Genomic DNA, 25,900 nt, shown 5'->3' on the forward strand with positions numbered 1-25,900 from the left:
TAATAAAGAATAGATGCTTACTTGCCTGACAGATCCTTGCTCCAGAAATTTCGATTTGGCAGTTTTTCCGACTGCAGCGGTGATGTCATGTTGACAACATGTAACTGCTGCAGCCAATCATTGCCTTCTTCAGGGCACTGCAGGTAAGTAAAATTTATTCTCTTGAAACTGGAAAAACCTTTTAAGAGCTATCAATACCATAAGAGGTAATAAGAGAACTCATGTTTATCGTCCACCCTTTGTTGATACTGAGATGATTCTGGTGACCCTGTCCCAGTCTGTACAGTAAGGCCTCTTTCAGACGGGTGTTGCGGGAAAAGGTGCGGGTGCGTTGTGGGAACATGCGCGATTTTTCCGTGCGAGTGCAAAACATTGTAATGCGTTTTGCACACGCGTGAGAAAAATCGGCATGTTTGGTACCCAAACCCGAACTTCTTCACAGAAGTTCGGGCTTGGGATCGGGGTTGTGTAGATTGTATTATTTTCCCATATAACATGGTTGTAAGGGAAAATAATAGCATTCTGAATACAGAATGCATAGTACAATAGCGCTGGAGGGGTTAAAAAAATAAAATAAATTTAACTCACCTTAATCCACTTGCCCGCGCAGCCCGGCTTCTCTTCTGTCTGTCTTCTGTGCAGGAAAAGGACCTGTGGTGACGTCACTCCGGTCATCACATGGTCCATCACATGATCTTTGACCATGGTGATGGATAATGTGATGGATATTTTTTTTTTAACCCCTCCAGCGCTATTGTACTATGCATTCTGTATTCAGAATGCTATTATTTTCCATGTTATAAGGGAAAATAATAATGATCGGGTCTCCATCCCGATCATCTCCTAGAAACCGTGCGTGAAAATCGCACCGCATCCGCACTTGCTTGCGGATGCTTGCGATTTTCACGCAGCCACATTCACTTCTATGGGGCCTGCGTTGCATGGAAAACACACAATATAGAGCATGCTGGGATTTTCACGCAACGCACAAGTGATGCGTGAAAATCACCGCTCATGTGTACAGCCCCATAGAAATGAATGGGTACGGATTCAGTGCGGTTGCAATGGATAGTTACTAAGGGGGTCATTTATTAAGACCGTTTTAGCCCTAAAGTGGCGCCGGCCAGGGCCGTCTTTAATATTGATTGGACCCTGGGCAAAAATTTACTTGCGCCCCCTGGATCCCGCCTTCCCACACCCTAGCAAGCAATCACGCCCTCCACCACAATACACACACAAAAAATCCACACATCTGGTAGAGTACAGTGAATGACTGTAAATACTTCCATTTCTGAAGACTCCAGCGGCTCAGGATCAGTGCTCTGGGCAGCTGGGCTCAGGCTGGAAGTGGGCACCGCTCTGCAGGAAGAAGACCAGAGCTCGGCTCACCCTAGTGTTACAGTGCACCCCAGCACCCCACAGTATGCAGTATAGCACCCTATAGTATACAGCACCACACAGTATGCAGTATAGCACCCCACACTATACAGTACCCCACAGTATATAGTAGAGCAGTATAGCAGCCCACAGTATACAGTACCCCACAGTATACAACACCTCACAGTATACAGTAGAGCAGTATAACACCTCACCGTACACAGCACCCCAAACTATACATGATACAGCCCCCCACACTATACAGTACAGCAGTATAGCACTCCACACTATACAGCACCCACAGTATACAGTATACAGACCCCCACACGATACAGGCCCCCCACACTATACAGGTCCCCCCACACTATACAGGCCCCCCACACTATACAGGCCCCCCACACTATACAGGCCCCCACACAGTATACAGTCCCCCCCACAGTATACAGGCCCCCCACAGTATACAGGCCCCCACAGTATACAGGCCCCCCACAGTATACAGGCCCCCCTCAGTATACAGGCCCCCACAGTATACAGGCCCCCCACAGTATACATCCCCCCACAGTATACAGCCCCCCACACAGTATACAGCCCCCCACACAGTATACAGCCCCCCACAGTATACAGTCCCCCACACAGTATACAGCACCCCACTATACAGTAGTTTACAGTATATTAGCATAACAGCCCCTGTCACCTTTTTCTGATGTAATCTTCACAAAAAAAAGCTCCACAGATAAGGCAAACTTCTCCTGCAGCAACACTCCTGCTAGGACCTGTGATGACCTCATAGCCATGTGACCAGTAATATTGCTAGGTTACTGGTCACATGGTGATAATGTAATTAAGGTCCTAGATCACAGCTCTCACAGACACAGTACGCTGGCTGGAGTGCCGGCAGGCATGGCAGCACCCCCTGTGTAGCTGACAGCCTGACACCCGGGGCAGTGGCTAGCAGGGCTCAAGAGGCAGCTGCCTTGGGCCCCCCAGGAGCAACTGGGCCCGGGGCAGCTGCCCCTTTTGCCCCTTGGTAAAGTCGGCCCTGGCGCCGGCCTCTCCATAACTTCTGCGCATTCAGTGCCAGTTCTAAATGTAAGACCACTTCTGACCTTCCCCAATCACACCATGCCCACAATTTTAGACCTGGCGTCAGCGAGGTGAAGTCATAGATAGCGGCACAACTAACCGTTGCCTAATTTAGGCATATTTCAGCATAGTAAATGACCCCCTAAATGTTTACAATGAAGCCAGAGTCCTCTAATAATTTTCTGGTGATTTATTTGCCCTAATTCTCTTGCTTCCGTTAATGTCTATGTCGTCAAGCTCTGTGTCTGGTATGCTATTGTAGTCACCATCTGCAGATCTGCATCCAAACGACACAAATCCTTTACACGCCAGTCATTCTTATCACCGCCATTTATTTATAATCTCCCAGCATATTTTCCAGTCCAGGTACAGTTGGGGAGCCATCATAACCCAGGCGGTGAAGATAAAGAGCTGTTCTAGTTGCATATGGATCTGTCATGAATGGATCGGGCTCCTTTGCTGAAGACTGCAAACAGAGACTTGTAAAATGAAATATATGCAGACTGGTAACACTTATTTTTTATCACCTACACCACATGGAGCTCAATGAATATTCATGAATATGACCATCTTCGTTATTTGCATCTGTCTAAATATCTATGCTTGATTTGCATATTTATAGCACCCCAACTGTTGATGGCTTATATAAATGATTAATAGTAATGATACAAGGAGTAATTTGGGTATGACCTTAGTCATAAAGGCACAAAGCTGTGTGTTTTCTCTATGCATAGAGAGCGAGGGACTTTCCTCGGTGCTTTATGTACATTATATATAGTAATGTATGTCTAAGGTATTTGTGGTCAAGCTGTAATTTACATTTTCCGTTATTTTCTATGGCATCGGAGGGCATATCGGTTGACAGAGAAGACTTTCTCTGGCATACTGTCACGCCTGAGGATGGGGAAAATCCTCAGCCGTGCGATGCCAGAAGATGTCCGGTCGCTACTCGGCCAGGGCAACAGAATTAGGGAGCAGGTCACCTCCTATTGCGTCCCTAACACTGACCCTGTCTCCTGTCCGTATGAGCCGACCCTGATGGTAGGAGGGCTCATACTCTGGAACCTAATAGTCCCTACAAGCCCTCAGGATGGCCCTGAACTAAGGAGCAGGGTAAGACGACCTGTTCCTTCTCGGCACGGAGGAACAGGAGTCTCACTGGCCAAGCAGCATGGAGATGGGGAACATAAACAGATCTATGGACATGACAGGTGAACCCAACAGTTCCACATTAACCTGCCACAGCCTTGCTGACTGGAACCCGTGCTCAGAAAACGCTGTCCACACAAACATAAGACAAACAGCACACACATAAGAACACTCAGGAACCAGGACATCCATAGCTGTACTAAAAACCAAAGACATAGGACATCAACAAAACATCAAGGTTATGGATTTATGACCGGAAGGGTGGCCCTTACTAGAAGGATGGTTACAGGATACCAGGAGGACGACTCCAGCAACATGCCTGGAGTACCCCACCAGAGAACTGATCTGGACTGAGACTTTATAGCCCATGTAGCCACACCCAACAATCAGACACACCCAGTGACTCACACACACACACTGGGAAGGGAGTTAACCCTTCCAGCACCAGGGAAGAGAAACACCAACTTAAAGGGAAAGTGTCCAACACAAGAACACACTGTGGCTGTTGCCGCAGGCAACGACATGGGTGGCAACCATGTCCTGGGAGTCAGCCCGAAGGCCGGGACATTGCCACCACATGTACACATACAACCAAACGTTGCCACGGGCAACCACAGTGAAGGAAAGATCTAAGTGCACACCAAACATAAAACAGAGTGCACACAGACATACAAAAGTGCATACAAACACGCACACAACTCCAAGGCAACCGCACACACTCCTGTTGTCCGCGGCAACCACACCTGAGGCAAACAACATTATGCCTCCAGCTGCGGTTGACAACAACCCAAACCGCAGGCAACTGTATGCGGCTCCCAAGGAGTCACGGCCATAAACATGGTCGTGACACATACACACCATAGAAGCAGACCATATGGCCGTAGGGAGAAGGAGTGTAGACCTAGTTGGTCCTTCACTTTCCCGAAGCGTGGTGAGTAGGGATGAGCAAACACCTGGAAGTTTGGGTTTGCCGGGTTCGGCCGAACTTCAGCTCAAAGTTCAGGTTCGGGACCTGAACTTGACCCCGAACCACACTGAAGTCAATGGGGACCCAAACTTTGGGGCACTAAAATGACTGTAAAATAGACATAGTAAGGGCTAGAGGGCTTACATTTGGGAAGACCCCAAAACATTGGGAAATAGAAAAGAGAATGCAAAGAAAAAGTCCGCTGGAGTATGACAATGGCTGGGTGTGGCCGGTATACTTGTCTACTCAGCACAAGGTACAGACAAGTCCTGTGGTATCCATGCCTAGTTAATTTTAATGAATGTTAGCTTGTCCACGTTGGCTGTGGACAGGCAGCTGTTCTTGTCTGTGATTACCCCCCTGCCGTGCTAGGGCAGGCCAGCACCTCCAAAGCGTAAAGGGTAAGCTCAGGCCACGGAGACCTAGAAGTTGAATGGGGCAGACCAATCCGTCCGTACGTGTAGGCATGTGCAGACGTACTGTTCCACCATGTTGCAGAAATGCTGCCTCCTGCTAAGACGTTCCTTATCAGCTGGTGGTGCTGGTTGTTGTGGCCATGCTAACCCTGCCTTCTTAGGTGCTGGCGGTGCCTCAGCTGCATTGGCGTTCTCTTCCTCCTTCTCTGCCTTCGCCTTGTGCTTCCACTGAGCCCCCGCTGTCAGGTGGCAATGCCATCAGCAGCGCGCCTACCAGCGTGCGCTTGTACTAGCACATATTTGTATCATGCTCCAGTGACAGGATTAAGGATGACACGTTGTCCTTGTAGCACGGATCCAGCAGGTTGGCCACCCACTAATCAGCACTGGTTAGAATGTGGACAACTCAGCAGTCATTGCACAGGCACTGCAACATGTAGTCGCTCATGTGTGTCAGGCTGCCAAGAGGCAACAACAAGCTGTCCTCTGTGGGAGGTCTATCGTCTGTGTCCTCTGTATACCCCCAGCCATGCTCCAGTGATGCCCATGAGCTGCTTTGGGTGCTGTGAACACGGTTCCTCCTCCTCATCATCCTCCTCCTCCACATCCTCCAGAACTGTGTCCTGGCTCGACAGTTGTGTACCTGGCCTCTGTTGGTGCAGGAACCCACCCTCCGAACCACTTGTGAATGACTGGCCTGATAACCGTGGAAATAATCCCTCTTCCTCCTCCTCTTCCTCCTGTGCCACATCCTCTTCCATCATCGCCAAAAGTGTTTTTTCAAGAAGACATAGAAGTGGCATAGTAACGCTGAGGACGGCGTCATCGGCACTGGCCATGTTGGTGCAGTACTCGAAACAGCACAACATGGCGCATGGAGGCCCACTCGTTGGTGGTGAAGTGGTGTGGTTCCGCCGAGCGACTCACCTGTGTGTGCTGCAGCTGAAACTCCACTATAGCCTGCTGCTGCTCGCACAGTCTCTCCAGCATGTGTGGGTACATCGCATATGAGGCGGTGAGCTGGAAAGCGAAGTTACGCTGCAGCGCTGACAGGCGAGCAGCAGCAGCGTGAGAACTCCGAAAGCGTGCAGAGACGGCCCCGCACTTTCGCAGAAGCTCTGACATATCGGGGTAATTTTTAAGGAACCTCTGCACTACCAAATTCAGCACATGCGCCAGGCAGGGGATGTGCGTCAAACCGGCTAGGCCCGGAGCCGCTACGAGATTTCGCCCGTTATCGCACACTACCAGGCCGGGCTTGAGGCTCAGTGGCACCAACCACTCATCGGTCTGTTGTTCCATGCCAGTCCACAGCTCCTGCGCGGTGTGGGTTTTTTCCCCCAAACAGATGAGTTTCAAAACTGCCTGCTGTTGTTTACCCCTGGCTGTGCTGAAGTTGGTGGTGAAGGTGTTACGCTGACCGGATGAGGAGGTGGTAGAGGAGGAAGTGGAGTAGGAGAAGGAGGCAACAGGATGCAAAGAGAAATGTCCTGCAATCCTCGGTGGCGGAAGGACATGCGCCAAACTACTATCCGCCTCAGGCCCAGCTGCCACTGCTTTTACCCAGTGTGCAGTTAGGGAGATATAAAGTCCCTGCCCGTGCTTACTGGTCCACGTATCAGTGGTTATGTGGACCTTGCCACAGATGGTATTGAGCAGTGCACGCCTAATTTTGTCCGCCACTTAGTTATGCAGGGCAGGGATGGCTTGCCTGGAAAAGTAGGGGCGGCTGGGGACCATGTACTGTGGGACAGCCACTGCCATAAGATTTTTTAAAGTCTCCGTCTCCACCAGACAGAATTACAGCATTTCAAAGGCCAGGAATTTTGAAATTCTGGCATTCAGGGCCAGGGATCGCGGGTGGGTAGGGGGTACTTCCTCTTTCTTTCCAGTGTTTGGGAGATGGACAGCTGAACGCTTCCATGGGACAGTGTGGAGATGCTTGGTGATGGTGACGGAGGTAGTTGTGTTGCTGCCACATCCTCTGTTTGCTGGGTGCCACTCTCACTCCAGAGGGGGGGGGGGGGGGGGAGAGGCTGAGACTGCAGCAGAAGGGAAAGCAGGAAGAGCCTGAGATCTTTTGTGTTTTTTGAGGTGTCTACTCCACTGTAGCTCGTGCATTGCACTTAGATGTCTGGTCATGCAGGTTGTGCTCAGGTTTAGAACATTTATGCCTCGCTTCAGGCTCTGATTGCACAGCGTGCAAACAGAGCCGTCTTTAACAAGGGGCAAAAGGGGCAGCTGCCCTGGGCCCAGTTGCTCCTGGGGGGCCCAAGGCAGCTGCCTCTTGAGCCCTGCTAGCCACTGCCCCGGTTTTAAGGCTGTCAGCTACACAGAGGGTGCTGCCATGCCATGCCTGCCGTGCCTGCCTATAGCACTCCAGGCAGCGTACTGTGAGAGCTGTGATTCTCTAGGACCTAAGAAGACATCGTCACCATGTGACCAGTAACCTAGCAATACTACTGGTCACATGGCTATGAGGTCATCAAGGTCCTTTCTACCAGGAGTGTTGCTGTAGAAGTTTGCCTTAACTGTGGAGCTTTTTTTGTGAAGATTACATCAGAAAAAGGGGACAGAGGCTTTATGCTAATATACTGTAAACTACTGTATAGTGGGGTGCTGTATAGTGTGGGGGCCTGTATACTGTGGGGGGCTGTATACTGTGGGGGCATGTATACTGTGGGGGCCTGCATACTGTGGGGGGCTGTATACTGTGGGGGGCTGTATAGTGTGGGGGCCTGTATACTGTATACTGTGGGGTGCTGTATATTGTGGAGTGCTATACTGCTGTACTGTATAGTGTGAGGGGCTGTATACTGTATACTGTGGGGTGCTGTATAGTGTGGAGTGCTATACTGCTGTACTGTATAGTTTGGGGGGCTGGATACTGTATACTGTGGGTGCTGTATATTGTGGAGTGCTATACTGCTGTACTGTATACTGTGGGGGGCTATATACTGTGGGGGGCTGTATACTGTATACTGTGGGTGCTGTAAATTGTGGAGTGCTATACTGCTGTACTGTATAGTGTGGGGGCTGTATAGTGTGGGGGCTGTATCGTGTATAGTTTGAGGTGTTGTATACGGTGAGGTGCTATACTGCTATACTGCATACTGTGAGGTGTTCTATATATGTGGGGTGATGTATACTTGCTGTAGAAGTTTGCCTTAACTGTGGAGCTTTTTTGTTAGATTACATCAGAAAAAGGTGACAGGGGCTGTTATGCTAATATACTGTAAACTACTGTATAGTGGGGTGCTGTATAGTGTGGGGGCTTGTATACTGTGGGGGGCTGTATAGTGCGGGGGGCTGTATAGTGTGGGGGCCTGTATACTGTATACTGTGGGGTGCTGTATATTGTGGAGTGCTATACTGCTGTACTGTATAGTGTGGGAGGCTGTATACTGTATACTGTGGGGTGCTGTATAGTGTGGGGGCCTGTATACTGTGGGGGGCTGTATACTGTGGGGGCCTGTATACTGTGGGGGGCTGTATACTGTGGGCGGCTGTATACTGTATACTGTGGGTGCTGTATATTGTGGAGTTCTATACTGCTGTACTGTATAGTGTGGGGGGCTGTATACTGTGGGTGCTGTATATTGTTGAGTGCTATACTGCTGTACTGTATACTGTGGGGGGCTGTATACTGTATACTGTGGGTGCTGTATATTGTGGAGTGCTATACTGCTGTACTGTATAGTGTGGGGGGCTATATAGTGTGGAGGGGCTGTATCGTGCATAGTTTGGGGTGCTGTATACGGTGAGGTGCTATACTGTATACTGTGAGGTGTTGTATAATGTGGGGTGCTGTATACTGTGGGCTACTATACTGCTCTACTATATACTGTGGGGTACTGTATAGTGTGGGGTGCTATACTGCATACTGTGTGGTGCTGTATACTATAGGGTGCTATACTGCATACTGTGGGTTGCTGTATATTATAGGGTGCTATACTGCATACTGTGGGGTGCTGGGGTGCACTGTAACACTAGGGTGAACCAAGCCCTGGTCTCCTTCCTGCAGAGCGGTGCCCACTTCCAGCCTGATCCCAGCTGCCCAGAGCACTGATCCTGAGCCGCTGGAGTCTTCAGAACTGGAAGTATTTACAGTCATTCACTGTACTCTACCAGATGCTTGGATCTTTTGTGTGTGTGTTGTGGTGGAGGGCGTGATTGCCTGCTAAGGTGTGGGAAGGCGGGATCCAGGGGGCCCAAATAAATTTTTGCCCAGGGTCCAATCAATATTAAAGACGGCCCTGCGTGCAAACCACTCGCGTCTTGTTATCAGCACATTGACTGAAGAACTGCCATGCCAGTTCGGCTTTTGCACCCTGCTCCCTTTTTTTGCTGTGCGGCTGGCGCTGTGTGACCACCGCCTCTTCCTCCGAACTGCACACATTACTCGCATGACCTTGATTCTATGTGGGGTGTAAGACCTCATCATCCTCCACATCATCTTCCACCCTCTCTTCACCGATGCCCTCCTTGCCGGTCTGCACACTGCAGAAAGCCGCAGCAGTTGGCACCTGTGTTTCGTCATCATCAAAGACGTGCTGCGGTGGTCCTCCCATGTCCTCATCCTGAAACATAAGTGGTGGGCATCGGTGCACTCAATCTCTTCTACTTCTGGGGCAGGGCTAGGTGGACGGCCCACGGAAACCCCGCCAGCAGAGTCATCAAAAAGCATAAGAGACTGCTGCATGACTTGGGGCTCAGACTGCTTGGCTGATTTGCATAGGGGTGAGGTGAAAGAGAGATGAGATGCCCATGGGCTGCAGGTGTCCACTCTGCGCTTTCAGCAGGGGACCAGGTGGGAGACAATGTGAAGGAACTGGAGGCACTGTCAGACACCTAATCTACTATTGCCTCTACTTGTTCTGGCCTCACCATTCATACACCGGTATTTGGGTCTACAAAATAACGCTGACGTTTTTGTCGTCTACGTGCACCTGAGGAAGGTGTATCATTTGGGCTTGTAGCTGGCACAGATTGACCACGTCCTCTCCCTGCAACAGGAGCTCCACCGACACCAGCCGCACCACTATCAGGGCCACGTCCCTTATTTGATGCTCTCCTCATTCTTTAAGGTCACCCGCTGAACTAACAGACGGATTAACTATATTTATTTCCCTGTCACGTATGCAGTACAGGTGTACCTCACACAATAACTGGGTATATTTCACCCACTAAATGTCAATTTCACTGTCACATATGTCAGGGGTGCAAAGTTGGTGTATTGCACCCGCAAAAAATCTTTATACTGTAGGTCACCCACAAAACAAATAGCCAGATTCCTAAGGCCTCTTTCACACTTGCGTTGTCCGGATCCGGCGTGTACTCCACTTGCCGGAATTACACGCCGGATCCGGAAAAACGCAAGTGTACTGAAAGCATTTGAAGACGGATCCGTCTTCAAAATGCTTTCAGTGTTACTATGGCAGCCAGGACGCTATCAAAGTCCTGGTTGCCATAGTAGGATCGGGGAGCGGGGGAGCGGTATACTTACAGTCCGTGCGGCTCCCGGGGCGCTCCAGAGTGACGTCAGAGCGCCCCATGCGCATGGATGACGTGCCATGCGATCACGTCATCCATGCGTCTGGGGCGCCCTGACGTCACTCTGGAGCGCCCCGGGAGCCGCACGGACGGTAAGTATGCTGCTCCCCACTACACTTTACCATGGCTGCCTGGACTTTAGCGTCCCAGCAGCCATGGTAACCACTCTAAAAAAGCTAAACGTCGCATCCGGCAATGCGCCGAAACGACGTTTAGCTTAAGGCCGGATCCGGATCAATGCCTTTCAATGGGCATTCATTCCGGATCCGGCCTTGCGGCAAGTCTTCAGTTTTTTTGGCCGGAGCAAAAAGCGCAGCATGCTGCGCTATTTTCTCCGGCCAAAAAACGTTCCGTTCCGGAACTGAAGACATCCTGATGCATCCTGAACGGATTTCACTCCATTCAGAATGCATGGGGATAATCCTGATCAGGATTCTTCCGGCATAGAGCCCCGACGACGGAACTGTATGCCGGAAGAAAAGAACGCAAGTGTGAAAGAGCCCTAACTCTCCCTCAATTCAGCTGCCTGCTTCCTATTCCTGCACTACTCAGAGCTGATGGGCGGTGCTACATGTGATCCAGCATTTATAGAAGCTGGGTCACATGATGCACCAGCCAATCACAGCTATGCCATTAGTAGGCATGGCTGTGATGGCTTCTAAGTGCCTACAGTTCACAAGCTTGTTGATTGGCTACCCTGCAGCCTTTCAACAGGCTTTATTAAATGCCCAAACACCAAACTCAAACACAAAGTTTTCTGGCAAAGTTCGGGTCCTGGTACCCGAATTTGCAAAGTTTGGTGCGGACCCAAACTTTACAGTTCGGGTTCGCTCAACACTAGAGGTGAGAACCTCTAAAGGACCCCCTCAACAAGAGCTACATTGTGAGGAATTTCCAAAAAGGGTTATTCAAATGGTGTGAAGGTGGAAAACCCAGCAACATAATTGGGGGTCATTTCGAGATTTGCTTTTGGTACCCTCTATTCTATGTAAGACCTTGGTTTAAATCTGACTTGGTCCTCATTTTCCTTCCGCACCCTAAAAACAGCATATCCTGTAAACTTGACTGTACCATGTGCTTGACTCCAAGGCTTCCCCCCTTCAAACCAACACAAGCAAAAACAAGGGAGGATCACACCTTTGGGGATGAAAACATGGCTCCAATTCTGGAATGGTGTAGGCTAACAGCAAATGGAATTAGGGGATCGGCAGGGGTGTAGCTATAGGGAGCGCAGAGGTAGAAGTCGCTACCGGACCCAGGAGCCTGAGGAGGCCCAAAGACTCTCATAAGAAGACACTGGTATTATAGAAAGTGCATGCAGGTCAAGTTATACCTCTGGCTGGAGGGAAGGGGTTAGGTAAAGAATTTGGTATGAAGGGGCTGCTGTTTCAATTTTTGACTTAGGCAGCACAAAGGCTATATGCTTCCCTGTCCATGGCCACAAAGCACTGATGGAAGGGGGGCCCAAGATGAACTCTTGCACCAGGGCCCATGAGCCTTTAGCTACGTCCCTGGGGATCGGTATACGTTTTGTTAGGTGGTTCCTCTGTAATATGGGGGAAGGGATTTCCTATGGGAATCTATCCTCTTTAGGATCTATCTATCTATTTATCTATCTATCTCCTATCTATCTACTTGAGAAAAGTCCCAGTAAGAGGACTGAAATGTCGCATTGGTGATTAAAGAACTCTACTTTTGACTTTGGGAGTGCCGTGGAGTTTTTATGGCTAGCTATCTATCTATCTATCTATCTATCTATCTATCTATCTATCTATCTATCTATCTATCGATCTCTAGGTCTTTATGTGTCCAGACTTGGTCCATAAATAGACTTTGTCATCACTCTGACTGTCCAATATATAGTGGATTAGTCTGGTTGTTTTTTCCTTCACAGAATACAATGGTTCTCCCTTTTATCAGTCCTGCTCCACAACAAAAAAATTATATGGCAGAAGAACAGGGAATCTTTCTGCTAGCTTCACAGTTTGCAGTCTTTAGAAGAGCCCTGACCTCGCTGCCTTCTACACACTGTGGTTCCACTCTTCATTCCATTCACATGATGCTGTTTTTGTGAAGGGCGCTCGTACTTACATAAAAGGGAGAAGAACTTGGGGGGGGGGGGGGTTGCGGAGTTGAATCTTTATTGAATTCTAAGCGGCTGGAATACTCGTCCTACAGTTATAGTTATATTGACCTGAAGACAGGCAATCACATCCCCAGTAAAACATTTGGCAATTATGTCTATGTCTGAGAAGGGGAAAATAAATTGCATATTGACTTTGGTAATAGCAATTAAGATTCCTCCCCGGATCCCTAACTCTGCTTCCATTTCACCAATGTATGTTAATGTTATATGCTTCCCATATGGTTATTGCTATTATCTCTTACTTCCAGAAGAAGTTTAGTGCCTGCAGGATGAAGCATTGAAGTAATCACCCGTAACAGTATGTCAAAACATGCAAGATGCAAGGGTTCAGACCGTAGCCAAGCCGTCTAATAATATTGGCTTAAACAGCGCACATGACACTCCGTCCTGTAGTGCTACAATAGTATATTCAGGATCTTTCCTGATAACATTGGGTTAATTCAGCTTAGAAATGCGATTTTAATATTATCCTACAGGGTCGGACTGAGAACTTAAAGTGTCCTTGGAAAAAAAAAAAAAAGTTTCCCCAATGTTGTAGGTGGGTCCATATTGACAGAAACTGGAGCAGCACAAGTAGATGGGGCCAATACAAGTTGGCAGGTTCAGTAATACCATAGTGCATCACAGAGTACCATCCTACCGAACCAAATACCACAGTGCAGGAGAAAATATCGCCCCAGAAACTGTCCCTTTGTGGTGGCCATTCAATAGTTGCCACGTTCTGTCCTCCTCCTCCAATTGTCTCTAATATTGAAATGGTGTAGGGGGGGCTTAAGAGGTGTGATGTGGGCCACAACATCAAACCAGCCCTACCTTCAGCAATCTGCTTGAACGTCCTCTATTAATGACCTCTACAGTTACCCCAGTAGTATGGCCCACCCAGGAACACTGAGGAGAGCTCAGATGGCCCTATTGGGCATCGGCCCACTAGGAAAATTCCCTGTAGAGTCTATGGCCAGTACGCCCCTAATTCCCTATTATTGTATAGAGGGGATTATCTGTTCAGCAACCTCATCTCTTGGCCATAGTGGAGAGCAATAAAAAAGAGTGTCGCTCACTCTGGAGGACCTGTCCTGTCCACAACAAAGACAAATCATTGATATGAATGGACACTGTGTAACACTTGGTTCCCCCAGTGTTTAACTATACATACAAGAGCCATTGTGATAAATTTGGCCCGTTTTTAGACTCCATATCTAAGTTTACACTGTCTACATTTTAGAAGGATAAGAAAGTCTACCCGAAGTACTATACTTTGAACAAGATATAAATAGATTCTCTTTATTAAAGGGGTTGTCCAGGTTCACAGCTCAACCCGGACACACCCATATTTTCCCCCATTTCATGCTCCGATGCTCTCCTTTGCCCTGCGCTGAATCGTGCAGGGCAAAGGCATTTTCAGGAGATCTGGTGACATACCAGGCCCTCTATGGGTAAGCTAGGCGGAGGCTTCTGCCCAGCAGTGATGTCACTGGCACTGATGGGCAATCTTTAGCGCTGCCCTAGCCTGTAAAACAGCTAGGGCAGCACTAAAGCCAGCCTATCAGAGCCGGTGACGTCACCGAACACACTGCTGGGCGTTATCCAGCGCAGGGCAAGGGAGAGCATCGGAGCAGGAAATGCACCGATGCTCATATTAGGGGGAGCTGCCTGGGTGAAATTCAGCTATGAACCCGGACAACCCTTTTAATGACTGTAAGTTTCAGGCCTGCTAAAATACTAGGTAGGGGCTGAAAGAGCAACTCAAACATATGTTTTGTTGAGCTTTTATAATCTGGAGTAGTTTGAATATGAAGTTTTATTCTTCCAGGTTCTGCTCCTGCAAGTGTCTTGTGTTGCGGATCAGACAGAGATTAAGATTAATAAATTGCGCCAAAAAGCAAATAGGGGTCATTTTTGTAGAAATACTTTAATCTACCCAAAATAATTGTCAAACCTGTAGACTACAAAATGTTAATTTAGATTTTTCTCTAATTAGTAGAAATACTGCTTTACTTTACCTGCTTCACTAGTCCTGATGACTCGAGATGGTATGCTGGGATCTCCAGTTCCAATGCTATTAGTAGCTACCACTCGAAATTCATATTCCACCCAGGGATTTAGATCAACTGCCATGGCTGATTCCATGTCTCCACTTATAACATCAGGCACTGGTAAAAACAGAAGTTATCAATCACATCAGTAAAATACTATAGATAAGGCAATGAAAAATAAATATAAAAATCAGATTTTTTTGTTCCACAGTTCCCCTTTCTAGCAACCCAAGAGGATGCTCATTGCATAGCAACTTTGTTTCATAGCTGGTAAGGTTGAAAAAGGTCTAAATGGTTCAGGGCCGGCGCTTCCATATAGGCAAAGTCCTTAGGGGCCCCCGCCAGCCCACAACTAACTATATTTTCGTGGCGGCAAGTGGGGGCAGCGGCGGCAGGACAGTCACACAGGGAAATGAGCGCATTGTGGAAGCGCTTATCTCCAGAGTCATCTGTATTGCTGTCCTGAGGACGACGATACAGATGCTGTGCTGTGGGGCAGGGGAGGGAGAGGTGTGTCCCTTCCCTGTTCCTCTGATAGGCTTCGGGCACTAGGTCGGCAGCCTATCCGAGGCCAGTGCAGGCGGCGCAATTACGTCATCGCGCCGCCTGAGCCGTACAGCGCGGGACACAGGCCGGCAGTTGACTGCATCGCATCGTTGTGTGATGGAGGTAAGTATAAGTGTTTTTTTTAGTTTTTTTTATATGTGTACAATACTTGCGGCTACTGGCACATGATGGGGGGAGGGCTCTGGCTACTGGTACATGATATGAGGGGGGCTCTTGCTACTGGCACATGATGGGGGGCTCTGGCTACTGGCACATGATGGGGGGAGGGCTCTGGCTACTGGTACATGATATGAGGGGGGCTCTGACTACTGGCACATGGGGCTCTGGCTACTGGCACATGAAAGGGGGCGCCTCTGGCCACTGGCACATGATATGGGGGGGGCTCTTGTTACTGGCACATGATGGTGGGGGGCTCTTATTACTGGCACATGATTGGGAGGCATCTATGGGGGCACATTTTACTGGCACATTATTGGGGGCAATTTTTACTGGCACATTATTGGGTGGTACTATGGGGGCACTTCTTACTGGCACATTATTGGTGGGCACTATAGGGGCATATACTGAGGCCACAAAGAACGGGTATTTTATATGGGGGCTCTGTATAAGGGCATTTTATACTGGGACACATTATGGTGGGTACTATGGGGAAGGGGGGAGAGGAGTACTATGGGGTCATCTACGGGGGCACTAAGAAGGGGTATTTTATACTTACAAATTATGGGGGACACTGAGGGCATCTACTGGGCCACTATATATGGGGCATTTTTCTGATACATTATGGGGGGCACTAGGAGGGAGAGGGGAGAGGAGCACTATGGGGGCATTTACTGGGGGCACTATATACGGGTATTTTATACTGGCACATTATGGGGGCACTATGGGGACATTAGCTCAACTGGGGGCATTACAAGGGGGTATTTTTTGCACTGTCACATTATAAGCAGAATTATTACTACTGGGGGGGCATTATGGTGGGCTTTATTACTCCGCCATGGTATGACCCCCTAGTAGCAGCGCCAGCCTCTCCCTGCTCTGCTATCCCTCTGCCCCTTCTCCAAATCCTTATTATGAAATCTTTCTCATTAGGATAAAACACAACATCAGCTCCGCCGAGCCCCCGACCAAAGTGTGGAAGTGGTGTCCGAGATCCCCAAGGGCCAAGCCAAGTAATTGTAAGTTTTCATGTGAAATATGTTTGTTATACACATATAACATACACTGTGCCCCACAATATACAGTTTCTTCTGTATGAACGTCCACAAATTAAATCTCCAGAGTCAATATGGGACGTAAAAGTCAGCAAGTGTCATGGGGGGGGCCCCTTATTGTTTTTCGCCCCAGGTCCCATTTCACCTAGAACTGGCCCTGAAATGGTTCAACTTATTATGCCATTTGATCCAAATATACATGTTTCCTTACACGTTAGGGACACCCTTGGAGCAATTTTTTTACGATTGCATTTTACTCATTTTGGGCTAAAAATCTATTTTTCAATTGTTTTTTATTAAATGTTTTCAGCAGTTTTTTTGATACACATGGATAAAAATCAGTCTATCTGAAGACTGTCCCTCCTGAGTTCCATCAGCTGATTGCTCATGTGACGCCTTATAGCTGAGGTCCAGTGAGCACCTATAAATAACATCTCAACTCATCATCATTTCCTGCCTAGACTACTGTAACATTCTCCTCTGTGGCCTCCCATCTAGCAGTCTCGTACTCCTCCTCTCAGCTCTGTTGCCTAACTAATCCATCTCCATCCTTCCCAGTTAGTCCTCTGTCTCTTCTGTCAGTTCCTTCACTGGCTCCCCATGGCCCAGAAAATCCTGTAGAAAACACCAACTATGACACACAAGGCCGTCCACAACCTGTCCCCTCCATACATCTGTGATCTGATCTCTTGATACCTTTCCACATGTAATCTCCGAACCTCAAAAGACCTCCTTCTTTAATCTCTTCTTATCTGTTCTTCCCACAGTCTCCTGCAGGATTTCTCACGTGCATCCCCCATACTCTGGAACTCTGTACCCCAACACATCAGACTGTCACCTACCGTAGAAACCTTCAAAAGAAACTTGAAAACCCACCTCTTCAGACAAGCCTACAACCTACAGTAACCCTGCTGCCACTATCCCGCCATATGATCAGCTTTACCCTCACCTACTGTATCCTTCCCCCATCCCTTGTAGATTGTAAGCCCTCGTGGGCAGGGTCCTCTCTGCTTCTGCACCAGTTTGTAACTCACCTTGTTCATGCTTATTGCATGCAATAACGGGCGCTAGAACAGTAGTGCAAAAACATTAGTAGGAACAGTCTATATTAAATGGCACTGGCACTGACTGGTGGCTGAGATTGGTGGCTGTGGCTGGTGGTTAAGACTGTTGGCTGTGGCTGAGACTTCTGGCACTGACTGGTGGCTGAAATGGCTAGCACTGACTGGTGGCTAAGACTGCTGGCACTGTAACTGGTGGCACTGACTGATGGCTGAGACTGTTGGCACTGTCACTGGTGCCTAGTGGCACTGACTAATGGCTGAGACGACTGGCACTGACTGGTGGCTGAGACTGCTAGCACTGTGACTGGTGGCTGTGTCTGGTGGCACTTACTGATGGCTGAGACGGCTGGCACTGACTGGTGGCTGAGACTGCTGGCACTGTGACTGGTGGCAGTGACTGATGGCTGAGACAGCTGGCACTGTGACTGGTGGCACTGACTAATAGCTGAGACGGCTGGCACTGACTGGTGGTGCTGACACTGTTGGCAGCGGCTGCTGTCTGTGACTGAGAGTGCTGGTACTGTGCGGCTGTGTGACGCACGAACAGTAATGGCGGCGCTCCGACGTGGAGAGCACACCATAACCTGCAAGCGGAGGTGGTGATTGGCCGACGCGCAGGTGTGGGGGCGGTGCGTGTAGCACCGTGTAATGATTGGTCGGCGCGACGTGTAATCGTAAGGTAATCCTGCAGGTTACATCTAATTGCTGGTGTCCCAGTAACATTGCACTCTATGATCAGATTATTTTCAGGGGTCAGGGATTTCCAGAGTGGACAGTACCCTTAAAAACTGAAAAAAATAAAATAAAAGACAACTTTAGTTTTGCAGGATCCAACTCTTGCAAAACTAAAATATATTCATGAAAATATTACCAACCTGTAAAATATGTCTTTAATATAGGAAGCCGTAAACAGCTGACTACAGCTTAGCAGGGGCAAGAAGTGAGGTGCTTCTAATACGTTGTTTTATACAAAATGTTATTACATTTCAGACAGATTATATTAGTTTTAGCAATAAAAGTGAGAAAGCGCCGCAGTCATTTTCTTATTCCATTATTTATAAAAAGCCTTTCGGGTTCCCCGAACCTAACATTATTCCTTTTCTTTAAGAGCTTGATGGCTGGAGGCATTTGGGTTTGTGATCCAATTTTCCAAGTGTTGATACATAGGCAATTTACTGCTTCAGGTAGCGATAAAAAGTATGCTAGAGATCAAGAACTTTACCCTTCACTGGAAAAACAGTGTCCACACCGCGGAGCAGCAAGTATTTCACAGCTTTGGAGGATTGGGATTTGCCTCCTTACACAAAATTGTGTAAACAAGTCTGGAAGCCATGGTCTAGGCTTAGAAAATATATAGAATAATTTCTATAAATTATAGCCACCCAATCAGTTATAATTTCACATTTCTATCCAGTCATATTTGTCAAAGCAAAATAACATTTGAGGACTGCATGCGAAAAACTTTCTGGTTATGAAAAGGCACCATTGGTGATAGAAGAAATTGACCAATTTTTTTATTTTTTTTATTCTGTCCCCCAGTCATCAGGACCTGTAGACAAAGCATTCAGTCATCATAGCTTCCAGACTGTCCTTATTGGACTTCCGGCCCCGTTTGTCAACTACCTGCATGGACGGGTTCATGTGCATGGCTGCAAGTAGCTAGAATTGAACTGCAACCCCTTTGAGCACCCTTATGTACAAAAATGTAAAAAAAGAGTATGGAGCAGACTCAGGAGCTGATCCCCCTCCAGGTGCTGGCTGGTTACACCGCTTATTCCCACCTTCAGTGGCCGGGATTTCATATAACTCCAATCCTGGCCATTTAAAACTCTGAAATGCCTCGGTTAATAGCGATCTCCATATCTGAGCAGTTAGACAGAGGGAGGGGAACTTTTACTCCATAAGTAAATGAGCAGATAAGTGCACCAAGGGTAGTTCCAAGCCACTCTGTGGACCCTTGCTCCTCCTGTTTCCTCTGCTAGCTCTTTCCTCTCCAACATACAGGGGCATTTGTTTATATAATAAGAAATCATACAATGAATTTAAATCATACATGTATTTAAAATTCTGTAGTTGACCCCTATATGCAGTAGAATGGTATAGCCCATGTATCAGTCCTGTGTTATGTATCCATGACCTACCTGAAACATGGCATCATTCATGTGACATTCTTCACATCATATAATCCCTGAGATTCAGTAAGCAACAGTGTTACATGGCCACCTGTTTTTAGGTGATGTAAAATAGTTGCCTGTCTTTAGGTGATTTGTCTTGTTGTTAAAAAAGTTTTGTTTAAAAAAAAAAAACATACAGATCTGCTTCAACACAGACACATGCTTCAACATGATAAAGTGCTGCTATAGGTTGGGATACTGTATATACTTGTTTTGCTCCATAATACACTACTATTACTAGTACTATTACTACTACTATTACAATTACACTACTATTTACCTGTTAGATAACTGGGCAGTTAATGGAAAGCCAGGTCACATGACGGTGCACTGACACTATGTTTAGTCCTATTCAACTTTCCTATGGATGCATTTTACAGGACTAAAATGGGCTGTACCATTTTTTTCTTTAGGGACACGCTATTATATGGATATGCAGTGAGCTCTGGAGGAGACTGTGTAGAGGATGGGAGTGGTAGTGTCACGATGTACTCCCTTGGACTGTTGCTTCCTGAGGATTGGTGCAATGGAAATGTAGTTTTGAAGAATGAGTCCAGAAGTAAATGTAGAATAGTCTTTTTTACTACCTGGAAAGTGTAACTTCATATACATTCAATAGCAGCAGTTTCCAAGAGCTTTTCTGGCACCAGTAAGGATTATGGAGGCAGGATGGTTGGCTGCAGTTTAGCACCTGTATTGTACTGGCCTAGTATTATTCTGAGTGATGAGTGTCTTAGTCGTAGTCCCTAACATTACGACAGTCTTTTTAAATGCTGGTCTCAGCTGGTCACTCTGCTGTCTGATTCCTTTCAAGTCTGTTCTTAAGTCTGAACTAAGTTGATCTATATGGAGAATACGTGCTTCCTCTCCCTTCACTGGTTTCACAGGAACTCCCAATCCTGGCAGGAAACAGGATCAGCCCAGTCCTACCAAGAGGGGAGGAACTGGGTGGTTAGCCCTGTTCCTTGCCAACCATTCTCTACTGGTAGCTATGGCCATAGCATACAAACTATATAATAGCACATATTCTCTAAGTAACTAAATGTAATCATTAAAACGGGAATAACAAACTGACAGGGCCTTGTAAGATGACTATGCAGGAACCTGACCCTATCAATCAAGAAGGAGGGAGAGGGGCTGGCGGAGGAAGCAGCAGGGGCAAGGGGTGCACAGAGTGGCTTGGGCCTGCCCTCAGTGCACTTAACTGCTCATTTGCTATGGATTAAAAACACATTTTTATCCAGAATGACGCAACAGTTCGCTAAAGTGAAAGGCATCATTACATTCAGCTAAGCTAGCCCTACGAGGCATGGTGCCTGGTCTATCCGGGAATCTCCTGGTGACAGGCTCGCTTTGAAATAAAATTAAAAAAACATCCTGTCCATGGGGGACTTTTGAAATGATATACTCTACAATAGTGGCTTATTAAAGTCGCAGATTTTGTCACACACCACAGATTGCGGTAAAATCCGTGACTTTTCCCCACTCATGCCACTTTTCCGTGGTGGCAAACAAAGGGGGCCGTGGTGTGGGCAGGGAAGAGGGTGGTTCATTTATCGTTCTCCACACTAGTTTTTGGTGTGGAAAATGGCTTAAATCTATGCCTGCAAGGGAGCTGGCATAGAAATGTCTGTTGCTCGGTCTGCGCTTCTTTGGCGCGTCTTCTGGCAGTACAGAAGGAATACGCCAGTCTTCATAAATGTCCCCCCCATGTCCATGCAGGAGATTTAGGACTATATATAAGAAAAGGAAGCATCGACCACTATAAATATACAGCATATTCGGAAATTCATTAGCAGACAATTTGGGTCTTACCCTTGACATTATATTACAGGGTAGACCTTGATTTTAGGGATTTGTCTTGAGCAGGGATGGTCACCCTGCGGCCCCCCAGCTGTTGCAAAACTATAACTCCCAGCCTATGGCTATTACGCTGGGTTCACACCTGAGCGTTCTGAAAGGAGCGCTCTGTATGCGCGATTGTACCGGCGTTTGCAATCGCGCATACAGAGACAAGCGAACGCCCATTGTCGCGCGTTCCCGAAAGTCTATGTACGGGAACGCGCGACAAGACGCCCCAAAGAAGCTCATGTACTTCTTAGGGCGTCGGGCGTTTTACAGCGCGATTGTACGCGCTGTAAAACGCCCAGGTGAGAACCATGCCGATAGGGAAGCATTGGTTTCTCCTTGTTGAGAGTTTTACAGCGCGTAGGAACGCGCTGTAAAACGCTCAGGTGTGAACCCAGCCTTAGGGTATGCTGGGAGTTGTAATTTTGCAACAGCTGGAGGGCTGCAGGTTGACCATCCCTGGTCTTGAGGAAACATGCTGTCCTTCCCGTCACAAACATCACTGCTCTAATAAAGGGGAATAAGCGCTCATTAAATCCTTCTCCGACACCTTTTTTTTTTTTTGACAATCGGCTTGTCATATTCTCAAGCTCACCTTCTATTTTGCCAAACAAATTGAAATCCAGAATAGAAAGGAGAAATCATTCTATGTCCCTGTCCCCCGTTCCAATTTCAAATATGACTTGACCTACTACATTTACATCGGAAGTCCGCAGGTTTCCTGCCCCCCCCCCACCCATATGAAATGATGAAAGCAGAAATTTTTGAAGGTTGCAGATAGATGTCATTGTTATACATCCCATTAAATGTCCGCAATTCCATATAATAAAGTGTGACTGCAGAATTAGACGCGGACTTTTGCAATTGTAGCTGATGAGATTAGGTAAGCGGTTGGGTTTTGCTTATCGGAGGGTCTCGAAGCAGCTTTTATTTTAATGATACGTTGAAATTCCTTCGATAATGATGCATGTCTGCCAGGGCACTTTTAGAAAAAAAAATAAAAAAATAGCCATGCCAGCCACATTTCTCTATATCCCTACAGGGGATTCTTGTTAACCATCTGCTATTGTATGCTATCAAAAGACAGGGAAGAATTGTAGCTGCAGATACTGTATGGAGGTTACGCAATTAATTTTCTTCCGGGCACTGGTACTGAGCTTTGCTTGAGCAATTCATCCTCATTAAGTTAGCCACAAGATGACAATCGAAGATGAATTGAAGTAAAAAAAAAAAAAAAGTGCTTTTACCTGTGGCCTACTTCTATCGCGAGGGGTGAATCGGGGCCGTGATGAAAAATTGCTTTAGAAAATAAATGCTAATGAAAAAGGGGTGCAGGCGGGTAATCGTTAGCACACGGGCAATTTTAGCTATTTACGTATTTAGCGAAGTTTTGGAAAATTCGATTCGGCTTCTTCAACAAATTTTACCCAAAAATTTGTTTCATGACTAATTACTTTATCACAAAGCGCATTTTTTTTTTTGTAGCGGGTGCAATGACAGGGAGCTGCGAAAGCGCCGCCCCCACCATTGTACGCCTCAGATGCCGCGTTCATACATGATTGCGGCATCTGAGAGTAATAACACAGTGTAAAATTAACAGAAAAAATAAATAAATCATACTTGCTCGCGACTGGCCGCCGCCATCTTGCTTGAAGATTTTGCGGCCGGCGTGGTGACGTCATACATCACCGCGCACGGGATTTCGGCCGAGATCTTCAATCAAGATGGTGGCGGCTGGCCCAATCGCGAGCAAATGGAGGCGGTAAGTATGATTTACACTCAATCACTGCCAGGTCATGTAGAACATACGCTAAGCCCCATATTTTACGACAAATTATTATTATTTTTAATCATCAATATTAATTCCCAGCTATCCCCTTTAAATTACTTAAGGAAATATGTTAACCCATTACTGCAATAAAGTGGCTTCAGAGGCCATGACAGCGCCATTCACAGTGTGCATCATCTGTAACGTACATCTGAGAGCAATGGCTGGGATTGGACATAACTCCGATCCTGGCTTCTTAACACCTTAGATAATGCAGTCAGTGGCGTGCCTAGGTTGTTTGGCACCCAGAGCGGGTCCTTTCTCTGGCACCCCAACCCCCCCCCCCCCCCGACAATACTTAAAAAAAATTGTACCCCTCACAGTAGTATTGCCCTCATTGTACAACCTTCACAGTAGTTTTGTACAGATGTGTGCCCCCTAACAGTAGTTATGCCCACATTGTGCCCTCTTAAAGTACTTATCCCTTCATTGTGCCCCCCTCACAGTAGTTATGTCCTCTCTGTGCCCCTTTACAGTTGTAATGCACTCTTTGTGCCCCCTTCACAGAAATAACCCCCATTCTGCCTCCGTCACAGTATTAATGCCCCTTAAGGCCCCTTTCACACGAGTGAGTATTCCGCACGGGTGCAATGCGTGATGCGAACGCATTGCGCCCGCACTGAATCCGGACCTATTAGCATGTTGTATATTCTGTGATTTCACGCAACGCTGGCCCCATAGAAGTGAATGGGCTGCGTGAAAATCACATCGCATCTGCAAACAAGTGCGGATACGATGCGTTTTTCACGGATGGTTGCTAAGAGATGTTGTTTGTAAACCTTCAGTTTTTTATCATGAGGGTGCAAAAGGCATTAAATCGCATTGCACCCGCGTGATAAAAACTTAACAACTGAACGCGATTGCAGACTAAACTGAATGAACTTGCTTGCGAAATCGCGCATTTTTCACTGAACGCATCCGGACCTAATCTGCTCACGCTCGTCTGCAAGGGGCCTAATAGTAGTAATAACCATTGTGCCCCCTTAAGGCCTCGTTCACACTTCAGTGTTTGGTCAGTGATTTCCATCAGTGATTTGTGAGCCAAAACCCGAAGTGGAGCCTCCACAGACATGAGGTAAAAGGGAAAGATCTGCTCCTGTTCTGTGTTTAGAGTTGCACCTGGTTTTGGCTCACAAATCACTGATGGAAATCACTGACCAAACACTGAAGTGTGAATGAGGCCTAATAGTAGTAATAGGAGTAAGGCAGAGCCTGCAATACTGACAGGTATGATACACTACAATACAGGAGTATTGCACTGTATTATGTAATCAAGGTAGCACATTGTCAAGCCCCATAGTGGGACAAAAAAAAGAATAAAAAAGTTCAATAAAATGTACAGAAAAAAAATATCTAATTGAAAAAAAGACAAAACACTTGTTTCTCTTACACAATTCTATATAAAAGAAGGAAAAAAATTAAAAATATTTGTCATCTGCACATCTGTAATATCATTAACATGAACATAACCAAAAAAAGGAAGAATTGCAGTTTTTTTGGTCATCCGCCCAAAAAGGAATAGACATTATTCCATACGTCCTATCTGCCCTAAAACAGAGTCTTGTCCTGCAAAAAAAAAAAAAAGCTGTGTGGGTGGAAAAATAAAATGCCAGGGTTCTTAAAAAGTGCACAAAAACTAATTAGTAAAAAAAATTGTAGTAAAACGTAAGAAGGGGTTAAAGTAAAAGTGGAGTTCTCTTAATGAGGTCGCTGGAAAGCTCTAGAGCGCTGACTTTAAAATAGGAAAAAAGTAGAGTGAGGATCCTTTGTTCCTGCGCAGACAATGCACTGAACCCACAGGTACTGTCAGGGGGACCCAGGAGAACGCTCCACTGTTTTGTGCCTATTCCCTATGGGAGAAATTAGTTCATGTTCACACACGATCCTATTGTTTTTCCCTCTAAGCAGCACCCGAGGTGTCTGCTCGCTGTTCTCCATCCGCCCTTCCATTTAAAGGGATGCTCAACCTTTAGTCAACATTAGTTATGATTAAAACAAGACGTACGGCCATCGGAGAAAGGGCAGGGGCATGGGAACGGAAGAATGCTGGTAGATACGAGGATGAGGGACACACACCCTAATGATGCAAAAAAAAAACGTGACTTTTATATTTGTGCGATTGGATCATACCCCCTTAAAGAGGCATTCCAGCATTTTTCTACTGATGGCCTCATGATATGCCATCAATATCTGATTGTGGGGATTCAACCCCCTGCACCCCTAACCAATCAACTGCTCTGCAGTAGCTCTGGCGACAGAAGCCGGTGCTGAAACCATATGGCGCCATCCACTGCGTTATGGACAGAACTGGTTACTGCAGCACTGCTCCAATTCGGGCACAGCTGATTGGCAGGGGTGTGGGGTGTTGTACTCCTGCCGAACAGATATTCATGGTCTATCCTTGGGATAGTAAAATCCTGGAATGCCCCTTTAAGCGGACCTGTCACCATGCATGACACATCAATCTAATACATCTCCTATTCC

General features: G+C 47.1%; 1 protein-coding gene across 1 annotated transcript in view; it reads right to left on the bottom strand.

Moving 5' to 3' along the window:
• The window catches only part of CNTN5 (contactin 5), a 579,181-nt gene that overhangs the window by 105,590 nt on the left and 447,691 nt on the right, over nucleotides 1–25,900 (bottom strand). Inside the window, exon 17 of the mRNA XM_044285392.1 lies at nucleotides 14,692–14,841. Within this exon, the coding sequence (XP_044141327.1) occupies nucleotides 14,692–14,841 (150 nt within the window). The remainder of the gene's footprint in view (nucleotides 1–14,691; nucleotides 14,842–25,900) is intronic.

Source organism: Bufo gargarizans, chromosome 3 (assembly GCF_014858855.1).
Source record: "Bufo gargarizans isolate SCDJY-AF-19 chromosome 3, ASM1485885v1, whole genome shotgun sequence".
NCBI lineage: Eukaryota > Metazoa > Chordata > Amphibia > Anura > Bufonidae > Bufo > Bufo gargarizans.